The sequence below is a fragment of the Pipistrellus kuhlii genome, unplaced genomic scaffold (assembly GCF_014108245.1).
Source record: "Pipistrellus kuhlii isolate mPipKuh1 unplaced genomic scaffold, mPipKuh1.p scaffold_m20_p_23, whole genome shotgun sequence".
In the NCBI taxonomy this organism is placed as follows: Eukaryota; Metazoa; Chordata; class Mammalia; order Chiroptera; family Vespertilionidae; genus Pipistrellus; species Pipistrellus kuhlii.
The window spans coordinates 10177557-10201233 of NW_023425522.1; the positions used below are offsets into that span (position 1 = coordinate 10177557).

Genomic DNA, 23677 nt, shown 5'->3' on the forward strand with positions numbered 1-23677 from the left:
CTATTATGAAGAAGTGAAGTTAGAAGAAGTTTAAGTTTAAAAAAATTGGCTCTCAAAAGAAATTTCAGGAGAGAATCCAAGATGGCGGCATAGGTAACCCCTAACTACAGCCTCACACAACAATTTCAATAAAATACAACTAAAATACAAAATGGACATTACCCAGAACTACAGGAAAGTCGACTGACTGGAAATTTTACAACGAGAAGAAAAGAGAAAACCAGAAGGAAGAGCAGAGGAGCTGTAAAAGCCTAAGGTACGGAGACACGCGCGTGCGGAGAGGAGGGGGAGGCTGAGTGCCTGGCTGGCGTTCCCTAGCAGGAAGGGGATAAAGCTTTGGTCTATGTTGAACCCCAGATCCGACAGCACTGAACCCCAGTTCTAGGCCAGACCCTGGGGACCCAGGCTCATCCAGAGGGAGCCTGGGCTGTAAGGTGGAATCTCAGGGGATCGGCAAAAGGCAGAGCCCCTGGAGGCGCACACATTAGGCGCAGAGGACGGACTGTTGACTCTGCTGCTGGATTGCCCTAGTGGGAAGGAGACAAAAGCTCTGGACTGTGCTGAGCTCCAGTTCCGACTACACTGAACCCCAGTTCTAGACCAGACCTTGGGGACCCAGGCTCATACAGAGGGAGCCTGGGGTGTAAGAGCGGCGAAAGGAAGTCCCAGAGGCGCGCACATTGCACGCGGAGAACAGGTGTTTGTGCCACTGGATTGCCCTAGCTTTCCAGTGGCACAGTCACTTCCAACTGAACTGAACCCCAGTTCTGGGCGCACTGGGGGAGAGCCTAGACTGTTTGGTAGCAGGCAAAACTCGAGGGCACCTTTCTCTCAGATGCTTGCAACGAGTACTGAAGGACCCTGGGAATTACTGAGACTCAGGAACCGCATAGGGCGGGGCTGAGGGAAGCCAAGGCTGTAGGCTCCACCCTGAAACTCCGCCCCATCAGGGAAGCTGTGAAAATGCCGAGACAACAAAATAGATCACAAACGAAAGAAATGGAGGACAAAAAGCTACTGGATATAGAGTTCAAATCTATGCTTATAAGGTTTTTCAAGAATTTCCTAGAAAAGGTCGATAAGACCTATGAGGATATGAAAAGGGATCAACTAGAATGAATAAGGAATCAACAAGAAATGATAAGGGATCAACAAGAAATAAAGAACACATTGTCTGAAATAAAAAATATTATACAGAGTCCTAAAAACAGAATGGAAGATCGCAAGAATCAAGTCAAAGATTTGGAACATAAAGAGCCAGAAGACACTCCTCCACAGAAGCAAGAAGACAAGAGAATCCAGAAAGTTGAAGATAATGTAGGAAACCTCTGTGACAACTTCAAGCGAACCAACATCAGAATTATGGGGGTTCCAGAAGAAGAGAGAGAGCAAGGTACCGAAAGAATACTGGAAGAAATAGTGACAGAAAACTTCCCCCACCTGGTGAAAGAATTAGACCTACAAGTCCAGGAAGCGCATAGAACTCCAAACAAAAAGAAATCCAAAGAGGACCACAACAAGACACATCATAATTAAAATTCCAAGAGCAAAAGACAAAGAAAATATTCAAAGCAGCATGAGAGAAACAGGTAGTTACCTATAAAGGAGCGCATATACGATTGTCAGCTGATTTCTCAACAGAAACCATGCAGGCCAGATGGAAATGGCAAAAAATATTCAAGGTGATGAATAGTAAGAACCTACAGCCAAAGATAATCTACCCAGCAAAGCTATCACTTAGAATCGAAGGCCAGATAAAGAGCTTCACTATTAAAAAAACGCTAAACGAGTTCATCACCGCCAAACCAGAATTATATGAATTGATGAAGGGGGTTCTTTTGGAAGAGAAAGAAAATAAAGATAAAAATTATGAACAACAAATATATAACTATCAACAAGTGAATCTAAAGAACAAGGGAATTAAAAAACCTGATGAACAATATTAACTGTTGAATATAATAAAATCAGAGGTATGGAAGGGGAGTGGACTGACGATTCTTGGGGAAAAGGGGAGTGGGGAGTGCGGGAAGAGACTGAACATAAACTGTGCACCTATGGATGAGGACAATGGGGGGTGGGGAAAGGGCAGAGGGTGGGTTAGGAACCTGGTGGAGGGGGGGAAAATGAGGAACTTTTGTAATAATATGAACAATAAAGGTTTATTAAAAAAAAGAAAAGATGCCGAGACCGGTTTGGCTCAATGGATAGAGCGTCGGCTAGGGGACTGAGGGGTCCCAGGTTCGATTCCGGTCAAGGGCATGTACCTTGGTTGCGGACATGTCCCCAGTAGGGGGTGTGCAAGAGGCAGCTGATCGATGACTCTCTCTCATCGATGTTTCTAACTATCTCTCTCCCTTCCTCTCTGTACAAAATCAATAAAATATATTTAAAAAAAAAAGAAAAGAAAAGAAAGAAAAAAAGAATTTCAATCGTGTACTGTTGATATTTGACTCTGTTGACTAATGAGTTTGTCCACCGCTGGCCTAAAGGAAAGCAATGGCCCCACCCTGCTGAGGAGTGAGCTGCCTGAGCAGTGGTGTAGAGGTCTGGGCAGATTCAGGGAGTGTCAGTGACTAAAGTGGGGGGATGGGGAGTGGTCTCCATCCCCCCACTTTCCCATGAACCCCTCACTAGGATCTCCTAGCCTCACCCTTTGGGCTCCAGGTGGCCCCATCCTCTCAACTCCTAGTGGTCACGCTCTGTTGAACATAATTTTGGACAGCTGAGTTTTGTGTCTCTAAGACGGGGCCATTTTTCCCTTGCATGCTCAACTGATTTGTTTGGGCCTCATAAACTCTGCTGGCCTCAGCCTGATGACTCCCTGAGACCCTTCCCCATGGCAAAGGTCTGCTGGCATACAGCAGGTGGCTGCCAAACTGGGTATACCCTGGGGCATTTACTGAGTAGCCTTAGATCCAGCGCTGACACTGAGTTTCAACCTGCATCAACCTGGTGAACACCACTCACCCTACCTGGTGATTCACTGAGATCCTTCTTTATTCAACTTGAGTGCTGCCAGGGACTCTTTCAGTGACTGGGCATAACAGGCAGCTGGCAGGAGGAGGCAGATCTTGGGGTTCCTTAGGACTTTTGCTGACCTGCTTCTGGGTCCAGTGCTGGTAAAAGCTGGCCTTGGTGGTCAGCATGGTACTTCCCGCATACCCAGGCCCAGCAGAGGCAGGCACAAACAGTAGATTGCTTTGTAGTTCCAAACAGGTTGCCTAGAGCTAGTCTCAGGCATTGTCTGGCATTGGACTTCACCCGTGGCCCTCCCAGAACCAACACACCCAGTGGCCAGCTTTAGACAATAGAGCAGCATCAATTAACTTAAGCAGCATATCCAAAAGGATATCTTGGCAGGCACCAGACCCTGCTGAGGCAGATTTCGCTACGTGTGATCAACACCTGCACAGCCTGAGGGTCAACCCCACACACGAGCGGGCCCATAGTAATCAAGACTAAATTATAACAGGAGGACCCACATAAGGGACATTCCTGGAGCATCCAGATCAGGTGACTAAGGAGATAGCACTAGTACCTAGGGCTACCCTACCAAGAATGGGAGTCATAGCAGAACTATCTAATACATAGAAGAAACACAAAGAGGCAGCCAAAATGGGAAGACAAAGAAACATCCCCCAAATGAAAGAATAGGAGAAAGCTCCAGAAAAAGCTATTAAATGAAATGGAGGCAACCAATTTCTAAAAATATATATATTTTATTGATTTTTTACAGAGAGGAAGGGAGAGACAGAGCTAGAAAGGTCGATGAGAGAGTAACATCGACCAGCTGCCTCTTGCACACCCCCTACCAGGGATGTGCCCGCAACCAAGGTACATGCCCTTGACTGGAATTGAACCCAGGACCTTTCAGTCCGCAGACCAACGCTCTACCACTGAGCTAAACCGGTTTCGGCGGAGGCAACCAATTTATCAGGTATAGAGTTAAACAAAAATGCTTATAAAGTGCTCAAGGAACCTAGTGAGAGCATCACAAAGAGATAGTGAGCAGGTAAAAGGACATAGAGCCAGGCCGATGTGGCTCAATAGTTGAGCGTGGACCCATGAACCACTGGAGATCGTGGTTCAGTTTCCAGTCAGGGCACATGCCCAGGTTGCAGGCTCGATACCCAGTGGGGGGTATGCTAGAGGCAGCCTATCAATGATTCTCATCATTGATGTTTCTATATCTCTTCCTTTCTCTCTGAAGTCAATAAAAATATATATATTTTTTAAAAGATTGGAACAGAAATAAATGTAATAGAGTCTAAAAAAAAAACACAAAAGATTAAATCAAGAGCTGGTTCTTTGAAAAGATAAACAAGATTGACAAACCTTTAACTAGACTCATCAAGAAAGAAAGAAAGATGATCCAAAAGATAAAATCAGGAATAAAGAGAAGTAACAACTGACTCCAAAGAAATACAAAGCACTGTAAGAAAATATTACAAATAACTAGATACCAACAAATCAGACAAACTGGATAAAATGGATAGATTCCCAGAAACATACAATCTTCCAAAACTGATTTAGGAAGAATCATAATCTGAATAGACAGATTACAACTAGTGAAATTGAAGCAGTAATCCAAACACTCCCAACAAACAAAGTACTGGACTGGATGGCTTCACAGGTAAATGTTACTAAAACATTCAAAGAAGAGTTGACACCTGTCTTTCTCAAACTACTCCAAAAAATTAAGAGGTGGGAAGACTCCCAAGTTCATTTTAAAGAGGCCAGCATTATCCTTTTCCAAAATCAGGTAAGGACACTACAAAGAAAGAAAATTAGCCAGTATCCCTGATGAATATAGATTCTAAAATCATCAACAAAATATTAGCAAACCTGATGGAATAATACATTAAAAAGATCTAACACTATGATAAAGTGGGCTTTATTCCAAGGATGCAAGGTTGGTAAAATAACTGCAAATCAATAAATGTGATACAACACATAACAAAATGAAGGATAAACGTCACATGATCATGTCAATAGATGCAAAAAAAAAAAAAAAGCATTTGATAAAACAAGCACCCATCTATAATAAAAACTCTCACAAAATGGGAATAGCGAGAACATACCTCACAACCTAATAAAGACCATATATGACAAATCCATAGGCTACATCATACTCAGTGGGCAAAAACTAAAAGTGTTTTCCTTAAGATCATAAACAAATCAGGAATGCCCACTATCACCATTCGACTAGTACTAGAAGTTCCAGCCCCAGGAAACAGACAAGAAGAAATAAAAGTCATTAAATTAGAAAGGGAGAACTGAAGATGTCATTATTTACAGATGACATAATACTGTATCTAGAGAATCCTAAAGATTCCACCAAAAACTACCAGAACTGATAAATGAATTCAGTAAAGTAGCAGGATACAAAATAAATATTCAGAAGTTGGTTGCATTTTAATATACCAATAATGAACTATGAGAAAGGGAAATTAAGAAAATGGCATAACAGAAATTACCTTGGTTGTAAAAGACCTATACTCAGATAATTATAAGACACTGAAGAAAGAAATTTAAGCTGATACAAATAAGTAGAAGCATATACCATGTTCATGGATAGGAAGAATTAACATCATTAAAACTTTTATACTACACTGACTGGATGGCTTGGTTGGACACTGTCCTAAACACCAAAAGATTGCCAGTTTGATTCCCAGTCAGGGCATATGCCCAGGTTGTGGGTTCTATCTCCAGTGTGGGGGGTGCAAGAGGCAGCCAATCAGTGCTTCTCTCCTTCTTTATAAAAACAATAAAAACATTTTTAAAAAATGTCCATAGTACTAAAAGCAATCTATATATTCAATGTGATTCTTATTAAGATACCAGTGGCATATTTCACAGACCTATAGCAAATGTTCCAAAAATTTATATGAAACCGCAAAAGATCCTGAATAGCCATAGCAATCTTGAGAGAGAACAAAGTTGGAGAAATCTACTACCTGATATCAGACCAGAATCTGAATAGACATTACAACTAGTGAGATTATAATGAATTTATGAATTCAATACTGTTATGAATCGTAATGTAAATATCTGTCTTTTCTGATGGTTTTAGGTGACACTGCTAGCGGTTCTCAACCTGTGGGTTATGATTCATAACAGTAACAAGATTACAGTTATGAAGTAGCAATGAAAATAATTTTTTTTTATGGTTGGGGGTGACCACAACATGAGGAGCTATATTAAAGGGTCGCAGCATTAGAAAGATTGAGAACCACTGATCTATGCTATAGCAAAAAGTAAAATTTTCTTTCTTTCTTTTTTTTTACAGCTGAGTAGTATTCCATTGTGTAAATGTATCAGCTATTTTAGCCATTCATTTACAGATAGGCACTTGAGCTGCTTCCAGATCTTGGCTGTCTATAATATCTATAATAATAAAAGCATAATAGGCTAATTAGACCAGACATCCTTCTGGATAAAGCTGCAGCAGGCGGTGCCGCTGCAGAGGCGGCTGTGGCTAAGGCCCTTGCACGAATTTCGTGCATTGGGTTTCTAGTTATAAATAACACTGCAATGAAGAGGGGTGCATATATTCTTTCAAATCAGTGTTTTGGTTTCTTTGGACATATTCCCAGAAGTATTATCGCTGAATCATAAGACAGTTCCATTTTTTTAAAAAAATATATATATTTTATTGATTTTTTTACAGAGAGGAAGAGAGAGGGATAGAGAGCTAGAAACATCGATGAGAGAGAATCATTGATCAGCTGCCTCTTGCACACTCCCTACCAGGGATGTGCCCGCAACCAAGGTACATGCCCTTGACCGGAATCGAACCCAGGACCCTTCAGTCTGCAGGCTGACGCTCTATCCACTGAGCCAAACAGGTTTCAGCTAGATATTGGTACTCTTGTTAAAAATTATGTGATCACAAGTTTAGGCATTTATTTTTGGATTCCTAGTTCTGGCCCATTGATCTATATGTCATATTATCATGCCAGTATCACACTGTTTTTATTATTATAACTTTATAGAAAGTTTTGAAATTGGGAAGTGTGAGCCTTCCACTCCAATTTTATTCTTTTTAAAAAAATATATTTTAATTTTCAACAGAGAGGAAGGGATAGGGATAGAGAACTAGAAACGTTGATGAGAGAGAAACATCGACCAGCTGCCTCCTGCACACCCCCCACCAGGGATGTGCCCGCAACCAATGTACATGCCCTTGACTGGAATCGAACCTGGGACCTTTCAGTCCTCAGACCGACGCTCTATCCACTGAGCCAAACTGGTTTCGGCTTGTTCTTTTTTTAAAAATGTTTTTTATTGATTTTTTACAGAGAGGAAGGGAGAGGGAGAGGGATACAGAGTTAGAAACATTGATGAGAGAGAAACACCGATTCAGCTGCCTCCTGCACACTCCCTACTGGGGATGTACCCACAACCAAGGTACATGCCCTTGACAGGAGTTGAACCTGGGACCCTGGGACCCTTCAGTCTGAAGGCCGATGCTCTATCTTATAAGCCAAACTGGTTCTTTTTTTAAGATAGTTTGTCTCTTCTGGATCCCTTACATTTCTATATGATTTTTAGGGTAAGCTTCTCAATTTCTACAAGAAAAAGCCAGCTGGGCCCGCCTGGAGTGGCTCAGTGGTTGAGCATTGACTTATGAACCAAGAGATCCTCTCTTCCATTCCTAGTCAGGGCACATGCCCAGGTTGCAGGCTCCATCCCCAGTAGGGGGCTTGTAGGAAGCAGTCAATTTATGATTGTCTCATCATTGATGTTTCTATCTCCCTCTCCCTCTCCTTTCCTGTCCCTGAAATCAATAAAAACTTTTTTTTTTTAAAGCCAGATGGGATTTGATAGAAATGCACCGAATCTATAGATCTTAACAAAATTAAGTATTCCGATCCATAAACATAGAATATTGTTCCATTTACTTAGGTCTTCTTTAATTTTTTCAACAATACTTTGTCAGCTGAAACCGGTTTGGCTCAGTGGATAGAGCGTCGGCCTGCAGACTGAAGGGTCCCAGGTTTGATTCCTGTCAAGGGCATGTACCTTGCTTGCGGGCACATCCCCAGTGGGAGGTGTGCAAGAGGCAGCTGATCAATCTCTCATCAATGTTTCTAACTCTCTGTCCCTCTCTCTTCCTCTCTGTAAAAAAAATCAATAAAATATATATATATAAAAAAACAATGTTTTATCATTTTTAACACTTTTTTGTTAAATTTATTCCTTTTGATGCTTTTGTAACTTGTACTGTTTTCTTACTAGTAGTTTTATTTTTGGACTGTTTATTGTAGTATGTGGAAATACACTTGTATCCTGCAACCTGCTGAAATGGTTGATTAGTTCTAATAGGTTTTTAATGTTTCTTATAATTTTCTACATATAAGATTATGTCATCTGCACATAGAGATAGTTTTTACTTCTTCATTTTCAACCTGGATGTCTATTATTTCCTTTTCTTGCCTAATTTCCATACAGAACATTGAAGTGGTAAGAATAAACAATCTTGTCTTATTCTAAGATTATGTTTTAAAAATATACCCATTTGGTCATATTCTTGAGAAACTTAAACTCATGGTAGAGATGAAATTAATATGTGAAATTGAAAATGAAATTCATGGGTGGGATAGCTTGTGGTGGGCTAGAGTAGCTAGGGAAGATTTCCTGGGAGGAAAACAACAATTTGTGACTTGGCTTGGCTGATAGGAGGTCATTTTTAGGCATGCTTGGATACTTGAACATAGAAAAAAAAAATGGGGAGTAAAGATAGAGATTCTTTAGAGCTATTTTAGGAGAGAGCAGTAGTTGGTCATCCAGAGTGCTGATGGATCTCCTACCACTGCTCAGCCTGCTTGACTTCATTTAGCTCTCTGGACGGTCTACACCTTCCATTCACCTATTAGTAACCCCCTAGTATAGTGTTGCTCAAAATGGGTCCACTGCCTTTTGCATTAGAATCACCCAGGGGGAACTGTTAAGTAGACTGATACTGGCTCCTCACCTGAGGTGCTAAATCAGAATCTCTAGAGGCAGATCCTAGGAGGTGATTCCTATATATCATGAAATTTAGGAGATACTATCTTAAAGCACCTATGTAGCATCTGTTCCCATGTTTTTGCCAACTCATTCAGGCCCCCATTTCTACTTAGTAGATGATCTTCCCTCTGACATAGTTAAAGTCAGAGTCATTTGGTATTTATGGAGTTCCCTCATCTTCCTTCCTCTTTACTTCAACAGACCAGCATCTCTTCACTTTTTATCTTTTCCTGTCCTTCTCCCTTCTCTCTTTAGTTATTCATACCCTTGTTTCCATCCCTTCCCATCTGCCAGCAGCTGGCTGGATAAGAAATTAGACTGCTGAGAACAAAAAGTTTGAGCACCAAGAGAAAGAGCTGGAGAAGGCCCACCACAGCATCGTTAGAGCTGTGTCCACTTGCAGGGGCCAAGCCAGGGCTGTTTTGGTGGCTTTCCAGTAGCATAGCACCTCCTTCTGCAGACACCTCTATTAGGTCACCCTCAAAGAGGGTGGCCAGGCATGGGCAGGTGCATATTTGAAGGGCTCACATTTGAGACCAGATCAATACATAAATCATATTTGAACTGCTAAGCATTTCTGGGCATTCCGAATCATTGGGTAGGTGAATAAGAGAAATAGGCATTATTGTATTTTATCACTATGTAAATCAATGGAAGATGCAGTTTACATGCTATGGAATACACATATACATGGGTATACTCATATATATCATTAAAAAGTCAACTCATCAAGCATCATCAGTCTCCTCTCTTTGTGGCTTCTTCCCTTCCACAAGCATGAGAGATCTCTATTTTAGAAACCCTTTCGCCTGGCCCTTCTGCCTCCTCTAGCCGCCATCTAATTTCCCCTTCCTCTCCAAGTTAACATTCTGCAGTGAGGAGGCAGCACCCATAGCCGTTACTGCCTTGTACGGCATTTCCTCTTCCTGCTCTCATGACTGCAGTTCCCACCCCGGTTCCCTGGGCGCTAAGTCATGGCTGTTTTCTTCAGTCCTGATTGCCGCCGCCTCTGGTGTCTGTTCTGCGCTCCATCGTGGTGCACCTGGGCATTCCTCAGAGGCTGACCTTGGCTCTTTCATTCTCTTTTCCCTGTGCATGCTCCCTAGACGTCTGGTCTCCTGTCTCCAACTCTCACACGTGTGAATGTCCTCCACATCTTTACCTCCGGACCTTTGTTTCCAACCGCCTGACAGACATTGACTCCTACGCGTCCCCTGACATCTCAGACTCAACACCCAAACTCAGACTGCTGTTCCTGAGCATGTTTCAGCCTTCCCCACTCCTTTCTTTTTAAAAAAATAAGTTTTTATTGATTTCAGAGAGAAAGGAAGGGGGTGGGGGAAGAGAGAGACATGGGTGGGCTGCCTCCTGCATGCTGCACTGGGGATCGAGCCCGCAACCGTGGTACATGCTCCCACCAGGAATTGAACGAGTGACCTTTTGGCTCATGGGACTTTGCTCAACCAACTGGGCCACTCCAGCCACGCAGCCTTCCCCAGTCTTAAATTCCTATCACCGATTGAAACCTTAACCAGCTGCTAAAGCCCAGTGTAGACTCTCCTCTGGGGAGTCTGCCCGAGATTTCCAATCTGAATTTAGTTCTGTCCCCTGAAGCCATGAGACAGGTTTTTTACCCAGTTCAACTCCCTCTTAGTTTGTATGTGGAAGACGAGGCGCCAAACCGTTAAACACCTGCTTAGGGACATACAGCTAATGCTAAAGTTCTTAGAAACTCACTCCCCAGTGCTCTTCCCACTCCACCAAGCAGTTTCTTAATGCCTTGGTGCTTTCAGTTGCCCTTATAGCAAACAATCATACACTGCCATGTGTGCGTGCTGGGGTACTTGTAAAGTTAGAGGATCCTGGAGCGACCTTCCCTGTTTCTCATGTATCCCTGAGCTCCTCATTGTACCTAATTGAGGAGTCATCACTCAGTTAGTGCTCACTAAATATTTAATAGCTGAATGAAAGAAGAGAAAGTTGCCTTACAGATTTTCCCTGATTAGGGCCTAGCCCGGTCCAGGGTAGATGCAGACGCTCAGGAAATATTTATTGGTGACGGGCAACTGTAACGATCTGGCTGAGGTGTTTGGGCTCTTCTTAGGCGGTGGGAGCCATGCTGGTCCTAGGCAGGAGAGGAGGACTTAAAAAGCACCATGTTAGGAGGGTTCAATCTGGCAGCGGCAGCAGAAGTGAGGCAGGAGCTCCAGGAGGGAAAAGAGGAGGGATGGCCTGGCTGGCAGCTCTAGGAATTGAGAGAAAAAGACAAACAGGGACATTCTGAAGGGAGGAAGGATAGGGTGACTGTGATGTGGAGAAGGAACGGGGAGGGGGCAGGGAATGGTACCCAGGATTTTGCTTTGAAAACGGTATTGCTCTTGCCGAGGGGAGAGGAGTGGTCTCTAGGAGCACGCTCTGTGGAGGATGTTTGGTACATAACTGCTGTGCCACATTCATGCTCTCAGCCTAGTTCTTAGCGTAACCATTTCAAGTAGGTGTGGTTATCTTTGCTTGTGGGTCAGAACACGGGCTTGAAACCATTAAATCATCTTCTGAACCCAGTGTGTCTGACCTCAAAGATGTTCTTTCATTTCTCAGTGCCTCCCAAACACAGGAGGAGACAGATTTGGAGCTAAGATGATAAAATTAAATCTGTGCTGATTTGAGGTGATGGTGGTATACCATTGTGACTCTAACAGGCCCATCATATTTTCTCTTAGATTAGGAGGATCCAGAAAATCATAAGTCCTTTTTTCTTGTCTCTGCCATCTAGAGAGAACTAAGTTGGATGCAGAAAAAGACTTCTCAGCAGAGTTTAGAGGCCCCCAAATGGATGAGCCCTTCTTTTGGGGAGGTTTTTAGGGAACTGGGCTCCCTTCCTCTAAGTCTAGATTTGCAGTTAGACAAGGTACCTTCTTCCAGGCTCCAGGCCTCTCCTTAATCCTCGTAATATCTCACAGTGACAACATCTCTCTTTCCGGTGGGGCCTGCTGTTTTAGTAGACCTGTTCAAGGTCTTTTCTAAAGGAACTTCAGCTGGAGCTAAATAACTGAACACAGAACCACGAAATCCTTGGCCTGGTCAGCCCAGGCTCGTTCAGAGCACATAGAGGGAGCTCTTTTCTACTTCTGTCAAGTCTTTCCCTGGAGTAGCTTGGGGATGTTCTTTCAGGCTTCCATATGCTAGGCTCTGGGCGAGGTAGGTACTGGACACAGTGGTAAACAAGGAAGACTTAGTCCCTTTTATCTGGAAATGTCTGGACAAGTCTGTACACAATAACAGTGCATGCTAATACGTGCTCTGATAGGGGAAGTACATTTTAACCCTCCAGTTCCCCTCTTTGAGAAAATGGACGGAGATAGTATAGGGTAAGGATATTCTAAAACAATGAACAACACCTCGGGCTGGTGTCTCCCTGGTCCCAGCCATGCCCAAGTTATGTTCCATGTGGATGGAAGGGGAAGGATTCTTTGGTATTGTTTGTTTGTTTGTTTTTGGTGTTTTTTTTTTGTTTTTTTTTTAGAAATCTTATATTGGTTTTCAAAATCAGGGAGAAAGGAGTTTTAGATTATATACTTCTAGGATTATGAGCACAGATGCCCAAGCACTGCCTGGAGGGTTTGTGGTGCCTCTCCTCTTAGTCCTGCAGGTGGCGGGAAAGGGTCTGCCCAGGTTGCAGAGCACAGGAACAGGCTGGCTCTCAGCTTGCAGCCCCACTTCCCAGCCTCTCTCCCTCTTTCAGAAAAGAGTTTCTGCCAGGAGGGTGTGGGCGGGGGCCTCCGGCAGCTGTGCTCCCAGCCAGGCTGCCTGCTCTTGGCTCTGCAGGCAGCGAGCCTCTTTAGGGGCTTTGTCTGAGCCTTTCGGGCTCGCTCCTCCTGGCACTGCCTGGCTCAGGAAAGCAGGAACCGAAAGTTCTCCCTTCTCATCTGCCCCTGCCAGTGGCCCTCTCACTGTCACCTGCTCTCCCTCCCTACCTAGAGCTCTCTCTACCCTCAGAGGCCACAAACATTGGCTCCGAAGCCCTTGGTCTCAGGAGACTGGGAAGGAGCGGGGGTGGGGGTGGGGGCGCGCAGGATGTCAAAAGGATGGTAGCTCTCAAGTTCCAATTCCCTGCTTTTAAAAAATTAGTAACTGTAAGTAAATGTTATTGCACACACGCTTTTAACCCGTGCCAGGCATCATCTTAACCATTTTATGGGCATTGCCTCATTGAAAGTTGACACCAGCCCACCCCAGCCAATTTGGCTCGATGGATAGAGCGTCAGCCCGTCGACTGAAGAAGGGTCCTAGGTTCCACTCTAGTCAAGGGCATGTACCTCGGTTGCAGGCTCAATCCCCAGTCCTGCAAATGTGGGAGCCAACCAGTAGCCGTGTCTTTTACATGTGTTTCTCTGTCCCCCTCCCTTCCACTCTCTAAAAATCAATGGAAAAATATCCTTGGATAGGGAATTAACAATCAATCAATAAATTTGATAACAACCCCAGAGGTGGGTACTCAGGCACCCTGTTTTGCAGGTAGGCTATACACTCAGAGTTTGTCATTGAGTTTGAAATCAGGAGCATGTCTTTGAAAAGCTAGCTGGGTTCTGGCTTCTGTTTTCTCTCATCTTCTGACTTGTCCCATAGAACATGAACTCTGAACCCATAGAAGAAGGGGCAGCGGGCCATCAGGGTTCCCTCCGCACGCCTCTCTTAGTATACTAGTCTTCACTCTTCTCTCCTGGTTGAATACATACCCCCCACCCCCCACCCCTCCAGGCTATATAAACTTTTTCTGAAGTCTGACACCTTATTCTTTCTCTCCCTCTCCCCTCCAGGACCCTGCTGGAATCTTTGAGCTGGTGGAAGTGGTTGGCAATGGAACCTATGGACAGGTGTACAAGGTGAGACTCCAATGGTGCAGAAGTGTGGCTGTCTTCCCTGGGGTCCTCTCAGGAGGGGTGGAAGAAGTATATTCCAGGTCAGGAAAGTGGAAGGGTTATGGGAAATTGCAGAGGCCAGGGATATGGGAAAAAGAGAGAGAAGAGAAGAGAGGAGGAAATTAATGAGGGAAGGAAGCAGTAAAATGTGGGATGGTCGAACCGGTTTGGCTCAGTGGACAGAGCGACGGCCTGTGGACTGAAGGGTCCCAGGTTCATTTCTGGTTAAGGGCATGTGCCTTGGTTGCGGGCACATTCCCAGTGGGAGGTGTGCAGGAGGCAGCTGATCGATGTTTCTCTCTCATCGATGTTCCTGATTCTCCTTTCCTCTCTGTGAAAAATAAATAAAATGTGTTAAAGAAAAAAAAAAAAGAAGTGGGATGTTTTTGCTGGCTTCTGCCCGAGTTTAGAACTATTGGTGTAGCAGGGACAGGTTTTGAGTTGAATGGTATGGGAAAGGAACAGCTGAAGGCGGAGGGAATGGTATCAGAGCTCACTTGGGAGTCCAGAGTAAAGCTCAGGCCAGAGTTGCAGGTTTGACCTGACAACAAAAAAACCCAGGATGTGGAGTGGGTGGGATCCAATGAGTGACTTTCTTGAGCTCCCACAGCTGGTGTGCAGCAGGGTAGGAGCCGGAGCTCAGGCCTTCTGCCCCTGAGGCTGCCTCTCTCCCACAGAAGTGGTGTTTCCTCAGCCACTGACTGTACCTTCTGGCCTGGCCAGTTCGGCATTCTCGTGTGGCCTGATCTCGGGTCCCAGTTGAAAGGGGGGAGGTGGTCACAGCAGAGAGATGTTCAAGGTGGATGCTGCCCCAGAGAATACACACGGGCTTCTTTGTCTCCAGACACAGTGCTGGGTCTTTTCACAAGTCTCCTCGGCATCCAGGGCCTGTTTCCTGGGTCACTGGGACCACCTGCCTTTCTCTTACCCTTCTTCCATGTAAGCTTTGGGAAACAGGCACCCCCTCCCCCCACTTCCCCATCTCTTACCTAATGGTTGCCATGGAAATCCTAGCTCTGTGTTCCAGTGCTTTTCTGGGCTTGGGGTCTTGAATGACTGCTGAGGATAAAAATAATCCATGGCCTGGCAGTGCCCATGTTCATCCCCATGAGGGGCTGCTTTCCCTCGCCTTACTCTTCCCCAGAAGCTTTGGGTTTCCTGTCCAAACCCCAGATGGCTCCAGCTAGGAATATTAGGAGGAGGGAGGAAGAGACAATGGCAGGGCCATCCTATATCTAGAAGTTTCTTCCCATTAGCTCCGATGGTGGGTCCATCGACATGTTAGTGTTTCCCTGTGTTTCCTAAAAATCTCAGCTCTATTTTAGTAAAATATGTTTTTTGTTGTTTTTTGTTTTTTGTTGTTGTTTTGTTTTTGTTGTTTTTTTTTAGAGAGAGAGAGAGGGAGGACGGGAGGGAGGGAGGAAGGGAGAGGGATAGAAAGATAGAAACATCTATGAAAGCGAAACATTGCTAACCAGTTTGGCTCAGTGGATAGAGCATCGGTCTGCGAACTGAAGGGTCCCATGTATTCCACTCAAGGGCATGTGCCTTGGTTGCGGACACATCCCCGGTAGGGCGTGTGCAGGGGGCAGCTGATTGATGTTTCTCTCTCATGGATGTTTCTTTTTTTTTTTTATTGTTTTGTTTTGTTTTGTTTTGAAATATATTTTATTGATTTTTTAAAAATATATTTTATTGATTTTGTACAGAGAGGAAGGGAGAGAGATAGAGAGCCAGAAACATCGAGAGAGTCATCGATCAGCTGCCTCCTGCACAGCCCCCGCTGGGGATGTGCCCGCAACCAAGGTACATGCCCTTGACCGGAATCGAACCCGGGTCCCTTCAGTCCCCAAGCCGACACTCTATCAACTGAGCCAAACCGGTTTAGGCTATTTTATTGATTTTTTACAGAGAGGAAGGGAGAGAGATAGAGAGCCTGACCGGAATCAAACCTGGGACCTTTCAGTCCGTAGACCGACGCTCTACCACTGAGCCAAACCGGTTTCTGCTCTCATCGATGTTTCTAACTCTTTATCCCTCTCCCTTCCTCTCTGTAAAAAATCAATAAAATATATTTAAGAGGGGGGGGGGGAGAAACATCATCGATCAACTGCCTCCTACACTCCCCCTACTGGGGATCGAGCCTGCAAATCGGCCATGTGCCTTGACCTGACCGGAACCGAATTAGTGACCTCTTGCTTCCTGGGTTTATGCTCATCCTCTGAGTCACACCAACAAGTTCGGCTCTCTCTTAATTCTTTCCTGTCAACAAAATAAAAAATCTGGAGTGGGGTGTGGGGGGGAGACTAGGGGGAATCCTGGGAAACAGCCTCCTATCCAAAGGGGGCTTGTGTTGCATAGAAGATGCAAAGAGTGGCAAAGGCCCTCCCTCCTCAGCATCTTTCCCAGGTCCCTCCAGCTCCATCTGAGGATGGAGAAGGTATCCTTGACTCCCCACTCTAACTTTCTTTTTTTTAAATATATTTTATTGATTTTTTTTTACAGAGAGGAAGAGAGAGAGATAGAGAGTCAGAAACATCGATGAGAGAGAAACATCGACCAGCTGCCTCCTGCACAACCCCTACTGGGGATGCGCCCGCAACCAATGTACATGCCCTTGACCGGAATCGAACCCGGGACCCCTCAGTCCGCAGACCGACGCTCTACCACTGAGCCAAACGGGCCTCGGCCCCACTCCAACTTTCAAACGAGGAAGAACAAGCCAGAGATGCTTGAGTATGAAGGGAGCAGACCCTTCATTTTTTACCAAGCACAGAGCTTGGAAATCCAGTCTTGGTAGTTTTTCTGTAGCCCACTGTTAGTCCTGTGACCAACCAATAAATTGCGGTGTCTAGCCACCATGAGGGGCATATTCTAAGATAGAAAAAGCCAAGAGGTATGGCTTCACCCTCCGGGAGCATGACCCGGGCCCCTCTATGTTTGCCTTGCTGTGCACAGGGTCGGCACGTCAAGACGGGGCAGCTGGCTGCCATCAAGGTCATGGATGTCACGGAGGTAGGAAGTGGAACGGGGCAGAGGGGATTGGAGCATTGAAGTCGGGGCTGACCTTCTCCCATTCACCCAGGATGAGGAAGAAGAGATCAAGCAGGAGATCAACATGTTGAAAAAATACTCTCACCACCGCAACATTGCCACCTACTATGGAGCCTTCATCAAGAAGAGCCCCCCGGGGAACGACGACCAGCTCTGGGTGAGAGTGCCTCCGGCCTGCCCCTGCCCCTCCTTGCCCTTTCTGTCTCAGGCTGCTTGTTTGGAACTCAGTCAGTACCCAGAGTCTCCTGGGCAGCCCTCTCTTCAGTCCCACAGCCTCTCCTGTGTATGGACCGAGGGACCTCCTGACCCACACTTTGCAGTCTCTTGTTCTCTGGGCATTTTGGTGGCAGGCGTTCTGGGGCTCCCCCCCCCCCCAATACTCACTTTTGCCCTAACCAGTACCTTACCCTGTGTCCAACAGGCCCTTATAAGTATCAAGCAATGTAATTCTAGCAAGGGCTGGGAAAGACCACAGAGAGGTTAGTTGACAAGTTCTCCTGCACTGGCACAGCCACTAGGAAGGTAGCAGACCAAACTCTGTGGGAGGCGACAGATAGAGCGTGGACCCCTCCGGGCAGGGCACAAGCCTCTGGGTGATCGTTCTAACCAGAACTTAACTGCTGCTCTTTTGGTCTCCCCGAAATTCCCTCCTAGCTCAGAATATTTCTAGGTCACAACTCTCCTTACCTGGGCACTGATGCCAGCTGGTTCCTCAGCCTCACCCTCTCTGGTACTCAGCCATACCCAAGGACAGAGCAGCAGGGAACATGGCAGTGGCTGAGCAAGGTGGGGTGGGGGCAGCAGGGGATTGGTGCTTATACCAGGTCTCCCCTTGCAGCAGTTGCCAGGTGAGTATTTAGCACTTTCTGCATACCCTGCATAGATTAAGTATGAAACATGGTTCATGTTTCTATGCAGTAGTCTTTTTGAAGGTGTGTGCGCGTGCACGCGCGCGCACACACACACGCACTCTCTCTCTGTCACACATTCATATTTCATACACACCAAGGAAAGTGAGTAATGGGTTAGAGAGGTTTACCTGCCAACTGTACCTAGTGAGAGATCCTTGAGGACTAGAGGTTAGGTGCTAGTGACCAGGCGCCCCCTTCTGGACCTGTTGGACATTGTCCTCCCACTATGCTATACTCAGATGCGGAGCATATGTAAATTATTTTTGCATATGCAAATGTCCACATATCTTCCAACCTTTTTCTGTGTTGGGTGTGGCTTTTAGAAAAGTACAATGAAAACATTTCCACAGACGTGCCTGTCACCTGCCTCTGGGTTTCTGGTTCTTCCCTAGAGATGGCACAGGGAGCTCTCCTCCTCTCCCCACTTTAGTCTCTCCTCTGCTCGTGGAGTTTCCCCCAGAACGCTACCAGGTTCCCTCGGCTCTCTGGTAGGCCCCGTGTACTGCTGTCTCTAGCAGCCTGGAGAATTGCTGGTTCTAGCTCCTTTCTTGACTCAGGATGAGAGTTTGGCAAACTGATTCTGTGAGGGACCAGATAGTAAATATTTGGGGCTTTGTGGATCATATTGTCTGAAACTACTCAGCTCAGCCATTGGACCATGAAAGCAACCATAGACAATATATAAATGAGTGGGCATTACTGTCTCCCCAGGACCTTTATTTAGGACACTAATTTGCATGTCATGTGATCCTCTTTTTCTTCTTTTCAGCCATTTTAAAATGTAAAAAACATGCTTAGCTCATTGGCCATAGTTTGCTGACCCTGCTCTAGAGCAGGGAGGGGTTATGATACCATCCAAAGAGGATCTGATGAGCACATTGGATCCCTCCCCATTTTGTCTATAATTTCAGGGATTCCTTGGGCTCCTACTCTGGACAAAGACCATGTCCCCAAACCCACCCTCTCTATCTTTTCTGACTGTACTTCCTTCCCCTTTTTCTCCTAATCTCAGGAAGTTCTATGGCCTTTGCGAGAGAGGCATGTGGCCCCTACCCTTCAACTTATACCAGTTTTGACCCCAAGGCCTCTGGTTCTCCTCCAGGGAGCTGGCAGGGGAGAGGGGCCTTGCCTAACCGCTACTTTTCCTTCCCATCTCCCTGGGACTGCAGCTGGTAATGGAGTTCTGTGGTGCTGGCTCCGTGACGGACCTGGTGAAGAATACAAAGGGGAATGCGCTGAAGGAGGACTGCATCGCCTACATCTGCAGGGAGATTCTGCGGGTGAGCACCGGGCCCCCCGCCTCCTGCTCCTGGGCCGCCCCCACTGGAGCGTCTCCCTGGGCATGGACCCCTGCCCTGAGGAGGAAATGGGGCTATGCCCTCTTTTTTAAATTAATTAATTATTTTAAAATATATATATATTTTATTGATTTTTTATAGAGAGGAAGAGAGAGGGATAGAGAGTTAGAAACATCGACGAGAGAGAATCATTGACCAGATGCCTCTTGCACACCCCCTACTGGGGATGTGCCCTCAACCAAGGTACATGCCCTTAACCGGAATCAAACCCGGGACCCTTCAGTCGCAAGTCGATGCTCTATCCACTGAGCCAAACCGGTTTCGGCTAATTAATTTATTTTTATTGATTTCAGAGAGGAAGGGAGAGGGGTAGAGAGATAGAAACATTAATGAGAGAGAATCATTGATTGGCTGCCTCCTACACACCCCCTACCGAGGATGGTATCAGCCCACAATCAGGGCATGTGCCCTTGGCCAGAATCAAACCTGGGACCCTTCAGTCTGCAGGCGGACACCCTAGCCACTGAACCAAACTGGCCAGGGCTATGCCCTCTTTAACGGAGCAGGTGGCCTGATGGGATTGGAGGCTAAAGACAGAGTCTTAACCTTGAGGACTCAAACTGTTGGAGATAAGGGCTTCTGTTCCCAAGCTCTGCTATTTCTCCACTTGCAACCTACACCTGGGAATTCCCAGGAGCCACCATGCTGAGGGAACTCCAGGAAATCTCAGCCTGTACTTCGGGCACATGGTGGAGAGGGACTGCTTCTTCACCCCAGCCCCGTGCTGCACACTCTCTGGGACCTCCCCTCCCTCTCAGTCACTCCATATTCTTGCTCCTTCCCCCTTCCTCCAGCACCAAGCCTAATCCCCCCACTCTCTGCCCAGGGTCTGGCCCATCTCCACGCCCACAAGGTGATTCACCGAGACATCAAGGGGCAGAACGTGCTGCTGACAGAGAATGCCGAGGTCAAACTAGGTGCGCTGGTTCCTTCTGGGTGGACGGGCCCTCTCACCTCCAGGGCGAGAGGCCCCTTTTCCCCTCTGGAGGCTTACGTCCCACAGCCTGTAGGCTGGGAGGCTTGCTTTCCCATTCCCTCCCCGGGGATGTCCTGCTGCCTGCTGTGTCCCAGTGCTGTGCAGGTCCCTCTGGAGAGCTGGGATATTTTTATCTGAGGTGTTACCTTTTCACCTTGGTTTTTCCCAAGAGGCAGGGAGACTCGGTCAGGTACTTCAGGGTGTTGATGGAATGGGAGAGGTTGTGGGGAGTGTCTAGGTAGAGCCAGGACCTCAGCTGCCTTGGGGCATGCCCATGCTGGGCCCCGGATGAGGGGAGCAGATGTGACACCGCTATGACCCCTCTCTTCATGTCTTCTCAGTGGATTTTGGGGTGAGTGCTCAGCTGGACCGCACCGTGGGAAGGCGAAACACTTTCATTGGGACCCCCTACTGGATGGCCCCGGAGGTCATCGCCTGTGACGAGAACCCCGATGCCACCTATGATTACAGGGTATGGACCAGAGCGTGTGCTGCATGGGGCAGCCAAGGCCGGAAGTGAGATGGGGGCGATGGGTAGATTGAAAATATCAGGGACGGAAGCAGCTTGGGGTGGGGGGGCAAAATGAAGGTCTAATGATGTGTTGGCTATGAGGGTTGGGGACGTTTTGTGGCAGGGAGGTATGGATGGGAATGTTGGGCAGGCTGGAGGACATGCAGGGTTAGAGGAGGGGCCTCAGGAAGGGATTGGCCAGCAAGGGGTTCTGAAGAGACCAGGGATTGTAGGTGAGGAGAGCCACCAGGAGCATTCACCTGTCCCTTCTTTCCCCCTCTGTAGAGTGACATCTGGTCTCTAGGAATCACAGCCATTGAGATGGCAGAGGGCGCCCCCCGTAAGTGCGGAGTCTGGGAGAGAAGGGAGGGCCCAGAAAGGGGCTGTCGGGAAGAGGTGGGCCCTGGGAGGTCCTGGTGGGAAGGGCTCCTGCAGGCTCTCCGTGTGGCCAAGGGGTTGATGGTCTCTTCCGTGTCCCAGCTCTGTGTGACATGCATCCCATGCGAGCCCTCTTCCTCATCCCTCGGAACCCACCGCCCAGGCTCAAGTCCAAGAAATGGTAGGTCTCTGGGGATTTGGTGTCAAGGAAGGTCTCTGGGCAAGGCCGCCTCCACCATAACCCCCTGGGGTCAGGTTTGGGCCTGCACCCTACAAGAGGCGTTGGGAGAGGCTGGTACTTGCAGCCAGAGCATTAGGGGTGCTGGTGTTGGGGTATGGAGAACACAGAAGGGAAGTCCAGGTAGCCTTTTTTTTTTTTTTTAATTTAAATTCTTTATTGTTTGAAGTATTACATAACTCTTCCTCTCCCCCCTCCCCCACTGACCGCTCCCCAGCCACTTCCACCCCCCAGCACATGCCCTCACCCCCCTACTGCCTGTGTCCTTTGGTTATGCTCATATACATGCATACAAGTCCTTCGGTTGATCTCTTACCCGGCCTGAAGTGGCTTTCTGATGAACGATCTCCCCTCTTCCTCCTGTGACACCCTCTTCCAAGGGGGCCCTCCTAGTGTGAGCCATTGTTTCCAGGTCCAAGAAGTTCATCGACTTCATTGACACATGTCTCATCAAGACTTACCTGAGCCGCCCACCAACAGAGCAGCTGCTAAAGTTCCCCTTCATCCGCGACCAGCCCACAGAGCGGCAGGTCCGCATCCAGCTCAAGGACCACATCGACCGATCTCGGAAGAAGCGAGGCGAGAAAGGTCAGCGGGGGAGGCGGGGGTGGTGGGTCAGGACACACTTCAGCCCTTGCTCCTCTTCACCAGCCCTGGCTCCTCCTTGCTCTCATTCGGGCACCTCTCCCGCACCCTAGCTGTCCCCATCCGAAGACACCCTAGCTGTCTCCATTCCCAGGCTTTCAACCCTAGAATGCCTTTTCTCATACCACCAATTCAAGCCAGCCGTCCAAATGAGCGTGGCCCTTTTACATCCTTACAGAAGTGTCCTGTTGAACACATTCATTTGTGAGTGCATGCACACATTTAGTCACATCCCACCTACTCTTGGGTCTAATCCCCATGTCTGTCCCGGCCCAAACCTGAGACCCGCCGCCATTCCATTGCTCCAAGGAGGTGGGCAGGGACCCAGGTGCGTGGCCATCCAGACAGATCTCATTGGTTGTCCCCGTCTAAGGTTTTCCTAGCCCAGGGTGGGGTCTGGGGCACTGGGTGAAGAAACAGCAGTGATCTCCCCCCTGCAGAGGAGACAGAATATGAGTACAGCGGCAGCGAAGAGGAAGATGACAGCCATGGAGAGGAAGGAGAACCAAGGTGGGCTTGGCAGGTGGAGTTTGGGGGCCTCACTTTTCGTCCGAGGGGACATTAGAGGGACTCTCAGCCTGGGGATGGTGGTGGGTTAGAGACCCATAAAACAATCTCCGCGTGCTGAGAAGAAATGGAGTGAATGAGCAAGAGGTGGCAAGAGCCCTGGCCAGCGTGGCTTGGTTGGTTGAATGTCGTCCTGTGCACCAAATGGGCGCTGATCTGATTCCTGGTCAGGGCACGTGCCTGGATTGTGGGCTTGGTTCCAGTAGGGGCATGCAGGTGGCAGCCAGTCCATATTTCTCTCCCTCTCAAAGAAAAAAAAAATAAAAATAAAAACGGATTAAAAAAAATAAGAAGTGGGGAGAGGGTGATTCAGGACTGCAGGCTGGGATGTTGCTAGAATACAAGACTGGGCAGGAGAGAGTGACCGTAGGCAGACTGTCTGGTCCAGGCAGAGCACCTACTCGGGTGGCTCCCAGGCGTGAAAGTGGGAAGTGGCTGGGTTCTGACCCCCCTGCCCCCCCCCCCCCTTATTGTGCCACCCTGATCCAGCTCCATCATGAACGTGCCCGGCGAGTCCACGCTACGCCGCGAGTTCCTCCGGCTCCAGCAGGAGAATAAGAGCAACTCGGAGGCTTTAAAGCAGCAGCAGCAGCTGCAGCAGCAGCAGCAGCGAGACCCCGAGGCGCACATCAAACACCTGCTGCACCAGCGGCAGCGCCGCATCGAGGAGCAGAAGGAAGAGCGGCGGCGTGTGGAGGAGGTGGGGGTCCTGGGAGCACCCGCCAGGCCTGGTGCGGCGCCCCTCCCGGTCCCATCCCTGCTTCCATGAGGACCACAGGGAGGAGGGGGAGCCAGCCAGGGCTTCCTAACCCCCTTCGTTCAGCACTGGATAAAAAGTGTCTGTCCTGTGGGAGGCCAGTCCCCATGTGCACTGCCCGCTCGTCAGCCCTGTGTGAATGGCGGTGCTGTCCGCGTCCCTTCGGAGCAGAGCCGTTTCTGAAAAGCCGCACTGGTTCCCCACAGACAGGACTGTCCCTGTCCTTGTGTCCACAAACTTCCAGCCAGGGCTGTCTGGCCCTGGGAGCGGGGCTCTGTGTACACACACTTCTAGCCCCGAACATCTGACTGATAAGCAGTTGTCTAGTCTGAACATGAAGAAGAGCCTTTT

The 23677-nt window shown here is 47.6% G+C and overlaps 1 protein-coding gene across 14 annotated transcripts in view; it reads left to right on the forward strand.

Moving 5' to 3' along the window:
• Window positions 1-23677, forward strand: part of MINK1 (misshapen like kinase 1) — a 64094-nt gene that overhangs the window by 29596 nt on the left and 10821 nt on the right. For all 14 annotated transcript variants that reach the window (XM_036452401.2, XM_036452404.2, XM_036452405.2 and 11 more), the window contains exons 2-12: window positions 13830-13895; window positions 16890-16946; window positions 17017-17142; window positions 19066-19176; window positions 20081-20171; window positions 20572-20702; window positions 21027-21081; window positions 21222-21300; window positions 21770-21945; window positions 22443-22512; window positions 23059-23269. In XM_036452401.2, coding sequence (XP_036308294.1) covers window positions 13830-13895; window positions 16890-16946; window positions 17017-17142; window positions 19066-19176; window positions 20081-20171; window positions 20572-20702; window positions 21027-21081; window positions 21222-21300; window positions 21770-21945; window positions 22443-22512; window positions 23059-23269 — 1173 coding nt within the window. The remainder of the gene's footprint in view (window positions 1-13829; window positions 13896-16889; window positions 16947-17016; window positions 17143-19065; window positions 19177-20080; window positions 20172-20571; window positions 20703-21026; window positions 21082-21221; window positions 21301-21769; window positions 21946-22442; window positions 22513-23058; window positions 23270-23677) is intronic.